The following is a 12,513-nucleotide window of genomic DNA, read 5'->3' as shown; positions in this document are numbered from 1 at the left end:
ATAGTGGAAGAGACTGGGGAAAGGAGGAGGGATGGGAAAGAAGGGGTGGGAGAAGGAAAACAGACCAAATAATAATGTTATGCGCGTATACGAGTGTATCACTGACTCTCACTCTGATGGACAATTGCAATGCACCAATAACAGATTAACAAAAGTTACTGTGTGCGCGTGCGTGTGTGTGTGAGAACGGCAAGATTGAAAAACTAACAATTAGCCGGGCATGGTGGCAGGCCCTTGTAATTCCGGTACCTGGGAGGCAGAGGCAGGAGGATTCCAGGTTCGTGGCCAGCCCCAGCTATTAAGCGAGGCTCTCTGCAACTTAGTGAAACCCTGTTTGAAAATAAAAGAATAAAAGAGGGAGGACCTCTCCAACTTAGTGAGATACTGTTTGAAAGTAAGAGGATAAAATAGGGTTGGAGGTGTAGGTCAGAGGTAGAATGCTCCCGGGTTCCATCCCCAGTACCACAAAAAGGAAAAAACACCTAGTAATAATAAAACAAAATAATAATTTTTGTTAATAATAACAAAAAGAAAAAAACTACTACTACTACTGCTACTAATCAATAACAAAAATTTCTTCTTTTTGGCCACCCAAATATTACAGCGATTTTTTTTTTGTGTGTGGGTCTGGGGATGGAACCCAGGGGTATTTGACCTTTCGAGCTATACCCCCTGCCCTATTTTTTTATTCTTTATTTTGAAACCAGGTCTCACTGAATTGCAGAGGGCTTCACTGAGTATTTGAGGCTGGTCGTGAACCGTAATCCTCCAGTCTCAGCCTCCCAAATGCTGGGATTATTTTTTACTTTTTATTGGTGGTACTGGGGTTCCTGGAAACCCTTCTACCTCCGCGCTACACTCCCAGACCCATTTTGATATTTTTATTTGGAAACAGGGTCTCTTAAACCAGCGCAGCTGACTTTGAACCTGTGCCATCTTCCTGTCTCCGCCTCCCAAGTGCGGGGATTACAAGTGTGCGCCACCACGCCCGGCTCTACATCGATGTTTATCAGGATATCAAGTTAGAGAGAAACAAACTGCTTATTATCTGACCACGCAGGATCTAGCAGCAGGTGTAGAAGACAGGCTTCTGACTGATCAACCTGCCTGGTCCTCCCGCGTCCTTGGGACGATGATCCCCCCAGCGGAGGATGCGTGCTCACACAGGCTTACCAGGATCTTGGTGGTGTAGGCGCTGTTGATGGCGATGGCGTTGACCAGCAGCTCCATGGTCTTGGCATTGATGGAGCTGGGGTCGGGGACCTCCTTGTAGTGGACGTCGCCGACGTAGGCCTGCACCACCGTCATGCGGTTAGTGGTCAGCGTGCCCGTCTTGTCCGAGCAGATGGCCGTGGCATTACCCATGGTCTCGCAGGCGTCCAGGTGGCGTACCAGGTTGTTATCCTTCATCATTTTCTGGGAGAAGGCACAGGTGAGAGGGTGGCATGAGGACAGAGTGGGAAGTGGGGTTCTGGGGCCCTGGGGTAACCCGCAGTCTACGGGCGTGTCAAAGGCGGTCACTGCGGCTTCTTATACCCGGGCTTGCTTTGTGTGTATGGCCTGTTCCCTTCACTTATTTCAACCATTCAAAAGACTGATTCAAGCTGGGCTTGGTGGTACACATCTTTAATCCCAGTACTGGGAGCATGAGACAGGAGGATCGCAGGTTCTAGGCCAGCCTCAACAAATAGTGAGACTCTTAGCAACCTAGTGAGACCTATTTCAAGATAAAAACTAAAAAGGGCTGGGGGTGTATCTTGGGACTGAATGCCCCTGGGTTCAATCCCCAGCACCACAAAAATAAATAAAGACTAACTCATTACATTTCTTTCTTTTTTTTTTTTTTGGGTGGTACTAGGGGTAGAACCCAGAGGCTTTCTACCTCCAGGCTACACTCCCAGACCTTTTTTATATTTTATTTGGAAATAGGGTGTCACTAAGTTGCTGAGAGCCTCACTAAGGAGCTGAGGCTGGCTGAGAACCTGTGCGATCCTCCTGTCTCAGCCTCCCAAGCGCGGGGATTACAGCGTGCGCCACCACGCCCAGCCCCCATTACATTTCTTAATGAGTTACAGAAGTAACCTACATCCCCCCTTTTTTTTCTGTGAGTGGTAATAGAACTTGAACCCAGGGACGCTCTGCCTCAGAGCTACACCACTAGACCATTTTAGTTTCTGTTTTGAAGCAGGGTCTTGAGACATTACTTGGAACCTGCAATCCTCCTGTCTCAGCATCTCGAGTACTGGGATTACAAAGCCACTGTAGCTGGCTCAGAAGTAACCTACATTCTTTATGGAAAAAATAGTGGAAAAGATAAACAAATTGCTGGGCACAATGATGCATACCTGTAGTTCTAGTATTGGGAGGCTGAGAAAGGAGGATCTCAGATTTGAGGCCATTCTCAGCAACTTGAGACCCCCAGCAATTTAGCAAATTCCTGCTTCAAAATAAAAAAATAAAAAGGGCTGGGGGTGTAACTCAAAGGTAGAGTACCTCTGGGTTCAATCCCTAGTACCAAAAAAGAGTTTTAAGTTATTAAAAGATAAGTACTATAAATACTTACATGCCACCGGGCATGGTGGCGCACGCTTGTAATCCTTGCGTTTGGGAGGCGGAGACAGGAGGATCACACTGGTTCGAAGCCAGCCACGCTGGCTTAAGAGACCCTGTTTCCAAAATATAAAAAAATAGGTCTGGGAGTGTAGCCCAGAAGTAGAAGGGTTTCCAGGAACCCCAGTACCACCAAAAAATAAATAAGTAAATAAATACTTATATGCCTCTTGACTTTTCCTATTATAACTTGCGATAATATTATTAATAAATATATGTTAAATGACTGATAAAATTTGAATTTACAACATACCATACAGTCTGCAAAGCCCCGAACCCCTTTTATGTGGTACTGGGGATTGAACCCAGGAGTATCCTACCTCTGAGCTACACCCCAAGCCCTTTTTTACTTTTTGTTTTGAAACAGGGTCTCTCTAGGTTGTTGAAAGCATCACTACTTTCTGAGGCTGGCCTTGAACCTGTGATCCTCCTGTCTCAGCCTCCCCAGTACTGGGATTGCAGGCATGCACCACCACGCCCAGCTAAGCTTTTTACATTTACTTTCTAGTGAGAGTCAGATATTTTAAGAATCCTGTGTGACCTGAGAAGATTCCAGTAATCCATTTTGGCAACTGAAGAAACTAGGCAAAGTGATTGGGGCAGGATCGCACACCTGCTGAGGCTGAGGTTGGTGTCTGAGCCCAGCTGTGCTTAAGTCTGAAGTCTAGACCATGTCATCAGGCCTCAGCAAGAGGGTTTGTCTACTGGGCTTAAGAACCTCCCAGTCGGGATTGCTCAGCACAGGACACACCGCGGCTTTGAGCACTTGAAAAAGTAGGCAAACCATGGCTAATCCGAGTTGAAACATAAACATAGGTGGGTTGGACTTTGAAGACATTATACAAAAAGACACATAAGAGAATTATCTACGTAAGTGTGTGTGTGTGTGTGTGTGTGTGTGTGTGTGTGTGTGTGGTATTGGAGATTGAACCCAAGGGCATTCTATCTCTGAGCTATACCCTAGCGCTACTGGACTCTCTCTCTCTCTCTCTCTCTCTCTCTCTCTCTCTCTTTCTCCCTCTCCCCCCCCTCCCTCCCCCCCCCCTCAATGGTCTTGAAGTGTAGTTCAGTGGTAGAGTGCCCCTGGGTTCAATCCCGTTTTACTCTGAAATAGGCTCTTGCTAAGTTGCTGAGGGCCTAAGTTGTTGAGACTGGCCTCAAACCTGTGACCTTCTGTTCTAGCCTCCCAAGCTCTGAGGTTACAGACAAGTCCCACCATGCCCAATCTCTCTGTGATGTTTACGTCGATTACATGTTGGTTGATAACAATTTGGATGTACTGGATTAGGTAACTTGTAGTTCTAGAGTTAACTTGTTCCCTTTTCAACTTTTTGCAGAATGTGGCTACTAGGAAATTTAAAATGACTTGTGTGGCTCAAATTCTGTTTATACCAATCCAGTCTGTCTATTTTGTGTGTGTGTGTGTGTGTGTGTGTGGTGCTGGGAACAGAACCCAGGGGACATTCTACTTCTGAGCTACACCCCCAGCCCTATTTTGTTTTATTTTTTATTTTTTGCAGGTCTGGGGATGGAACCCAGTGATATTCGACCTCCAAGCTACACCCCCCTGCCCTATTTTTATTCTTTATTTTGAAACAGGGTCTCACTTAGGGGCCTCACTTAGTAGTTGAGGCTGTCCACGAACCGCGACCCTCCAGTCTCAGCCTCCCAAATGCTGGGATGACAAGTGTGCCCACCGCGCCGGGCTCTGGTCTGTGCTTCTGACCACAGCTCCCAAGTCTAGGCTCAGAGAGGAAGAGTTTCCTCCTGGGCTGGGTGCTCTGCTAAGTTCACCAAGTGACAGCTCAGTAATAAGACCTAAAACTAGCGGAGGCACCAGGCGCCGCCATGTCAGCCGCAGAAGGCCCAGTGGCCTCAAACTGCCTGCTTAAGATTCCCCTACTCCAGCTCTGTGCAGCTTTGAAGGAGAAGCCAGATGAGAGGGTGGCTGACCACGTGCGTGTCACCCCCTCATGCTCCCCGGGGCCCTCGAGGAGCACCGTGCTGTGACCTGTTTGGGCTTTGGTTTGTGGGATGGAGTTTCTTCGAGAAGCCTAAAACAGGGAAGACGATAAGGGCCATATACTTTACACAGAGCTGCCACTTCCTGGCACCTGCCCTGAGATCTCTTTTCTGGATGAAATTACATCAGAGAGTCCAGCCCAAATTCCAGCTTGGAAACTGACGCCCGCCGTGCCCTTCAACGGCCCTGCCAGTTTCTCAGAGTGAATGCCTTACTTATAAACAAGACCACATCTCCACCCTTGCAGTGACATCCCGGCATCAGGACGCCTGGCAGCAGGAGCCCAGAGCCGGGCCCTCTGAGGCGGGGAAAATCCCAAGGCCAGAGAGAGAAACGAGCAGGGCGTGAGAACCCGGGAGTGGCCCTCAGGGCCTCAGACTCGCCGTCTTTGGGCTGCATGCATGGGTTTCTGCCTGTGATGTCCCCATTTTATGTATTATTATTATTCTTTGCAGTGCTGGGGATGAAACCCAGGGCCTTGAGCATGCTAGGAAAATGTGCTGCCACTGAGCCACACCTCCTGTAGCCGTTTTATTTTTCAGAGGTTGAGCTGATTGTTAATAAAAATCTGAAGAATTTATATTGAGTCATATCTCTCTCTCTCTCTCTCTCTCTCTCTCTCTCTCTCTCTCTCTCTCGCTACTGGGGATGGAACCCAGGGGCATTCTATTTCCAAGCTACACCCCCAGCTCTATTTTTTATTTTTAAACAGGGTCTCACTGAGTTGAAAAGGGCCTCATGAAGTAGTCGAGGCTGCCCGCGAACCAGGATCCTCCTGTCTCAGCCTCCCAACCAATTTTATGTTTTGTTTTGAAACAGGGTCTCACCAAATTGCTGAGGCTGGCCTCAAACCTACAGTTCTCCTGTCTCAGTCTCCCATGCACTGGGATTACAGGCGTGTACCACCATGCCCACCTCTGGCTTCTTGTAAGAACATTGTGAAGATCTGGGAACCTGTGTCTGTAATCCCATCAGACAACACTTGGCTGGGCTGAATACTGGGGGCCCCTTTGGCTCTTGGGCTTGCCCCAGGCCTCCTAAGGATTCTCAGCTTTGGGGACCTGCATACATACGCTCATGCCTAGCTCATCTCCCAGTCCTGGCACCGATCGCCTGGGCCCCCACGGCTTCCAGCTGCATCCCTCGATGGTCCCGCTCTCTTGCCCTCACCTTCACAGAGTAGGCCAGGGAGATGGTGACGGCCAGAGGGAGCCCCTCGGGCACGGCGACCACCAGCACCGTCACGCCGATGATGAAGAATTTGACAAAGTACTGCACGTAGACAGGTGTGCACTCGGGCAGCCACGGCTTCTTGTTGACCACGAAGGTGTCCACGGTGAAGTACAGCACCAGAATGATTACCGTGATGGCTGACATGACCAGACCTAGACGCGAGAGACACCTGCTCAGAGGGTTTCGTGCGGGGTGGGGCCCTTGGCGGAGGGGCTCTGGGGTCGAGCCCATTCGAGCTTTGGTCTCAGCTCTGCTACTCTCTTGCTCAGTGACCTGGAGCAGCCCCGGGTCCTCAGCGAGCCTCAGACAGCCTCCGTGCGATGGGGACGCAGATTTCCTTTGCGTGGCTTGGCCTGGCTCAGATGCAGCAAGGCATGGAGCGTGCCCAGCAGGTGTCTGCCCAACCCTTCCAGGCACTCTAGAAATGGGGACAGTGAGTATACTGAGAACTCTGCGTGGAGGCTTCACACAGCAGTGAGATGAGACCACTCGCTCACCCACGGGGCATACATTTTTTTGGGTGTGTGTGGCACTGGCGATTAAACCCAGGGGTGTTCTACCTCCAAGCTACACTCTCACCCTTGTCTTTTTATTTTGAAACAGGGTCTCACTGTGTTGCGGAGGGCCTCGCTCAATTGCCAAGGATGGCCTCGAACCTGCAATCTTATCTCAGCCTTCACGTACTGGGATTACAGGTGTGTGCTACCACACCTGGCCAGGTGGCTATTTTTTGGATGTGGAAACCGAGGCTCAGACAAGGGAAGTGTCTTTCCCCTGGCCACAGAGCACGGAGATGCTGCAGCTTGGGGACACAGTTGGTGTGACCTTCCCAGATCCCCTGCGGTCCCCTTGCCAGCTGGGCATGTCCATCTTCCACCAGCTGCAGACGCAGCAGAGACTGTGCATATCAGCCGGAGGGAGACAGTGCCGGGCAAATGGGAGACCCCTGGTCCGAAGTGCCTGGGATTCCCACCCATCTGATGCCAAAACTCAGTGGAAGATGAGCCCAAGGCATCTGCTGCAAGCTGGTTCTGTCCTCTAGCGCAGGGTCCAGAGGCTAGAAATTTTCCACAAATCACAGCGGCACCTGGCTCTTTCCCCAACCCTGGTCTGCACCCCTTCCCCTCACAGGTTTCCAGGGAGCGTCTCTCCATAAACCCTTTGCCTCCATCTCTGCTAAGTCTTCAGATAATTCAGCCCGAGAGAGGGGCAGAAGTGGGCTTTGAACCCAGGATTGCCTGACCGTGCACCTCACTCTTGACGAGGTGGGGTCGGAGAGGAGAGAGGGCTTCGGAGGCCACGGATGGTTCAGTTCCCTGTACCCCAGTGCCACGTTCCTGTGGCGTCTTCTGCCTGTGACGGTGGGGATGGAGGAAATCCCGGGCCCGGTGGCACCCCGCCCCCATCTCCAGCTGCAGAGCCTCAGAGCCCTGTCCCTGTCTGACAGTCACAGGGGCGGGAAGCCAAGATCCCAGCAGCCGGGAGCTGTCACCAGGCCCCTGAGTTTAAATATAGACAGCCAAGCCTATAATTTGCCTCCCTTCCCCACGCTGTGGTGTCTATAATTAGAGCCGGGAGACAGCCGCGGAGGAGCAAGCAGCCAGGTGGGGAGGCCTTGGCATTGGCCGCATCCTCGCCCGGGGAGTGGGGGGGAGGCCAAGGCTCTGCTGGAGGCTGGGGCTCACCTTGCAGCTGGGCTTGGCTTCCAGGACCAGGGGGCTGCCACCAGCCATCACCTGTAGCTCCTGACTCCCTCATTTGGGAATCCCAACTGGTCTCCCCCGGCTTTAGGCAAACCCTTAACCTTCTCTATCTTTTCTGTGTACCCCGCCAGTGGTCCTCCTAAAGCCCCAATCCATCCATGCCCTCCCCTGCTCAAACCTCTTCCAAGGCTCCCACTGTCCCAGGATGAAGTCTGGGCTGCCTAGAATTCCAGGCCACTGAGCATGCCACATCGTTAAGTCCTCCGCATGCACAGTCCTCTCTCATTTCAACTGGTAACCCCGTTTCATTAGCGAGGAGACAGGGGGCACCGAGCGAGGGGAAATCACTTGGCCAAGTTTTCGCCACAGATGGACTAGAACCAGGCAGCCTGCAGCCAGAGCGCAGGTTTGGCTTTACTGTTCTCAGAGCTGAGTGCCTAGCACTGTACACAGCACGCGGCAGAAGGACCCTCTCCCTTGAGCCTGCCAGCAGGCCCCGAGCCGGCACTCACCCGCCTTGCCGATCTGCACAGCCAGCTTGGTGAGCTTGCCCTGCAGCACGGACTTCTCCTTTTTGTGCATGTTGGCTTTCTTCTTGTCGTCCGCGTCGCCTCCCTCCGCGCTCTTCAGGGGCTGCATTTCCATCGCCGCCGCCCCGTCCTGCTGCTTGGCTGCGGGAGGCACACACACGCACACACGCGCACACGCGCGCACACACGCACACACGCGCGCACACACACACACGCACACACAGACACAGGCGTGCAGGTCAGTCCGCGGGGCGCCGATGCTGGTGCCCACCCTGCCTGCCCAGGGGAGGTGCCACTGCCCGGCAGGGCCCCGCACGGCTGGCATGGGAGCCGGGATGGGGACCCGCTTCTTCCAGCCAGTCTCTGATGCCCAGTGGCTCTTGCTGCCTCAGGTCTGGAGTCTGGGACGCAGCAGGGACTGATGTGGCTCTACCTGGATTCCCGGCAGGAGAGAGCTGGGCTCCTCTCAGGGCCTGAACAAACCCACAGACCCTACAGCAGTCAGTCAAGAAAGGCTTGGCTTTCCCTGCACAGCCTCGGGGCCAGCTGAATAGGTAAAAGAGGGAGGCTGGGTATGGTGGTGCACACCTGTAATGCCAGTACTTGGGAGGCTAGACAGGAGGGTCGCAGGTTTGAGGCCGGCCTCCGAAACATAGCTAGATCTTGTTTCAAAATAAAATAAAATAGGGCTAGGGGCTTAGCTTGGAGGTACAATATCCCCTGGGTTCAGCTTCTAGTATAAAACAACAGCAACAAAATGTAAAAGAAGTTGTCCCCAGGCACAGGTGCCAAGTCCCCATCCTAGCCAGTGTGGCCCCTTCGGTGTGGGGCTGATTGGAGGGCCAGCCCCTCAGTGGCCCTAACACCTGTAAGGATCTTATGGAGCCAGCTTCAAGACGGACGTGGTGGCGTACACCTATAATCCTAGGAGTCGGAAGGCCGAGACAGGACAGCCTTAGCAACCTAGTGGGACCCTGTTTCCAACACCAATTGCTGCGGGTGTAGCTCGGAGGCGGAATGCCCCCGAGTTCAATCCCAGCACCTCCCCACCACCAATTCAAATGGACAGTGGAGCTTGAGGGCCGGGGGCGCGGGGACACTGGCCCCGGAATGCCCTTGCTCCTCACCAGTGCCATCTTTTTATTTGGCACCAGGAAAATCGTGCCAAAGATGTGAGGCCCCCCCTCCCCGCTGTGGGCGCGGACGGCCTGCCTCTCGCCAGCCGCCCCCTGCCTCCGGGGGGCTCTTGGTGCCGTGGGGTGGGGCCGTGGGAGCTGAGATGGGTCACGGCAGAGGGTTACCTTTGCTCTGGCTGCCGTCCGCAGTGCCATCCTGCATCTTACCTACACGACAAAGAATTTTAACAGACGACAGAGAACAGACAGCACGGGCCGGTCAGCACGAAGACGCAACAGGCCACAGACATTCACGTGACAGACAGAGGCGGGGAGGAGCTGTGTGGGGCCCTGAGCAGGCCTGGGCCTCGCTTCTCTAGGGGGCCCAGGACAGAGGGTTTCTGTGGGAATGGTCGTGGCCCTGGGCATTTTGCAGAGAGGACTGTGTTTGGGAGTACGGTGTCTGCTGTCAGGAAGGAGGAGCATCCTGGGCTCCACATGGAGCCTTTTAGGACTGAATGGGGCCATGTGTTTTGTGGGCTGGGAGGAAGAAGGGGAACTTTTTTAGTTACATTCTTTTTGATTCCCATAAATGAGAGGTGGGGGGAGAGAGAGAGAGACAGAGAGAGAGAGAGCGAGCCAGAGAGAGAGAGACAGAGAGAGAGATTCTAGAATGGAGAGGAGTTTGGACAAGGTACCAAGGTCAACATGTTCCTTTGTTTCTGGCTGTAAGAGGGACAATTCCCCATTTTCTTTGCCTCTCTGAAGGGATCTGAAGCCACTGAATGGGTGATCCCGTGCCCAATGTCTCAAAGAGTGACCAGGGCAAAGTGAGCCAGGGCTCTTAGCCAGTCTCTTAGTCTTTGAGGGGCCCTGAGCATGTCTGTGGGCTTCATAGAAGAGTCCAGGTTCCCAAGAGGAAGCTACTGACCCCCTCATTCTGTGTCTCAGGCCACAGTAGATGGGCTAGGCGGGGTCAGTGGTCAGTAGTCCCCCGGGGACCCTATTTCATGCCAGGGCTGATACTGTCTGCTGAGTGGAAGGGGGCGACCTGGAGGATCCTCCCCAGCCCTGGCCAACGTGGAGGCACAGGTGGCTGCTGATTTTCGCCCAGGACACCCGCCTTCCCCCAGCCTGGACAGCTCAGCTGGAGCTGCCCTGCAGCCTGGGCCACTCGGGAGGTCTGAGGCCGTCTACTCTGGGATGTCTGCTGCCAGGCCGACCTGGTGTCTGGCTCAGGCTCTCCATTTCATATAATCCTGCCCACGGCATCTCCCACGAAGGAACTGCTGTCTTGTACCATTCACAGATGAGAAGCAGGCTCAGGAGGTGGCTGGCGTGTTCTCAGGAGGAAGGAGAGATGAACCCACTTCCCATTCTGGCGTCTCTTCTCCTGAGGACCCCTGGAGCCCAGGGAGGGGCCTTGTTGGAGCCGGGTTCCCCCGGGTCACCAGCTAGATCATGGCTTTCCCTTTCCCAGCCTCAACTTCCACCTTTATACGACAGGGGACGGAGTACCCCCAGGTCACCCTCACAACATCCACACTTGCATGACTTAGAGTCCGCCATTTAAAAGGCTGGCTGGAGCCAGGTGTGGTGGCACAGGCCCGTCATCTCAGAACTTGAGAGAGGCTGAGACAGGAGGACTGCAGGTTGGAGGCCAGCCTCGGCCATTTAGTGAGACCCTGTTTCCAAATAAAAAAATAAAATAGGACTGGACTGGGGGTGTAGCTTGGTGGCAGAATGCCCTGGGTTCCACCTCCAATACCAGAAAACAATAAACAAACAAACAAAAAAAGGCGGGGCAGGAAGGCTTGGTATCGCACTCGTTTTACAGATGGGGAAATTGAGGAGAGGGGCCTTCAGAGGTAGCCTGCATTGATGGAACAAACTCAAAACGACCCCATAGCTGTGTGACTAGCTTGTCCCCATCACTGCGCTGGCTCTTCCTGTGACTAGGGACAAGTAGCTTCCCTGGCCCCCAGCCCAGCACCTCTGCCCAGAGTTCCCGGGGTGCTGTGCCTGCCACCCCTCTCAACAAGGAACAGGGGCTCTGGGGTTTAGAGAGAAAGGACCCCATTAGTCTATTGTGAAACTCTTCCTACTGGATTAAAAAAAAAAAAAAAGAAATCGCACCAAAACAGAGGGGAAACTTTTTTATAGAGCAAACAGGAATGAGCGACAATTATTTTTATTTCTTAAAATAATTTTACTAACTAGGCTAAAGGGGCACCAGAGGACTTGGCTTCAATAGTCTCTTTTAGAAGGCTCAAAGGGGCCTTTATTTGCATTGCATATTATCAGATGCGCTAGCCGGTGCACGCGCCCATTAGACTCAGCTAGCAATTTCCTCTTTTATTGCCACGGGGATCACGTGGCCAGAGAAATAATCACAATGCATATGTTGGAGGAGGGGGGCTACGTTCTGGGAGTGCTTCGGCACAGATGGCCTAGTTTCTCAGAAGCAAGGGACTTATTTGGTCTCTTCTTGCCCCAGTTGGTGACGCCCAGCCCCAATGGGTGGGACGGCCAGCTCTGGCCCCAGGTGGGCTATTGAACCCAGGGGCATTCTACCCCACACCTACTTTTTATTCTTTTCTTACCCTTTTTTTTTTTTTTTTGCAGTACTACCTAGGGGCATTTTTACCTCCAAGATACACCCTCAGTCCTATTTTTTATTCTTTATTTTTAAACAGGGTCTCACCGAGTTGCAAAAGGCCTCACTAAGTAGCTGAGGCTGGCCACGAACTGCGATCCTCCCGTCTCAGCCTTTTAAATGTTAGGATTAAAAGCATGCGCCACCATGCTTGGCTTTTATTTATTTATTTTTTGAAACAGGGTCTCACTAAGTTGCGAAGGGCCTAAATAGCTGAGGTTGGCCACGAACCTGCGATCTTCCTGTGTGAGCCTCCCAAGTACTGGAATTACAAGTATGCAGCACAGTGCGCAGCTGGTAGTGATATATTATGAACCCTGGTTATAACTGTGGTTGTAAGTGATGTATTAAATCGTGACGTATTAACAAGTGTAAAAGAAAATAATCACGCAGTAATGGCAATCGCAGTGCCTCCAAGATGCGTGGAACACACCTGCCTTTGAGATGGGAGCCTGGGGGAGCCGAGTTGGGGGGATACTTTCACCCTAAGTTTCTTCCCCTATATCTAAGTTATCAAGATTTGGCTCGGAGGAAAGAGGTGAAATTACAGTTAATTCTTTCTCACTTTTCACAGCTCAGCCCAGTGCCCCTTAACTCAAATGTGCCCTCTCCCAGAGTGTGGACGTTTTGTTAAAAATCAGAT

The 12,513-nt window shown here is 52.4% G+C and overlaps 1 protein-coding gene across 8 annotated transcripts in view; it reads right to left on the bottom strand.

Annotated features, from left to right (window-relative positions):
- Positions 1–12,513, bottom strand: part of ATP2B2 (ATPase plasma membrane Ca2+ transporting 2) — a gene marked incomplete at both ends in the record, with an annotated part of 95,204 nt that overhangs the window by 33,816 nt on the left and 48,875 nt on the right. For 4 of the 8 annotated variants that reach the window (XM_080718058.1, XM_080718057.1, XM_080718059.1 and 1 more), the window contains 4 exons: positions 1,174–1,416; positions 5,804–6,018; positions 8,082–8,240; positions 9,401–9,442. In XM_080718058.1, coding sequence (XP_080574184.1) covers positions 1,174–1,416; positions 5,804–6,018; positions 8,082–8,240; positions 9,401–9,442 — 659 coding nt within the window. The remainder of the gene's footprint in view (positions 1–1,173; positions 1,417–5,803; positions 6,019–8,081; positions 8,241–9,400; positions 9,443–12,513) is intronic. The other 4 variants (XM_080718060.1, XM_080718062.1, XM_080718063.1 and 1 more) reach the window with 1 other exon arrangement.

The sequence above is a fragment of the Muscardinus avellanarius genome (genome assembly GCF_963383645.1).
Source record: "Muscardinus avellanarius genome assembly, chromosome: 22".
NCBI classification, from domain to species: domain Eukaryota; kingdom Metazoa; phylum Chordata; class Mammalia; order Rodentia; family Gliridae; genus Muscardinus; species Muscardinus avellanarius.
The sequence above is the reverse complement of the archived record's forward strand: the minus strand, read 5'-3'. Positions and strand labels throughout refer to the sequence as shown.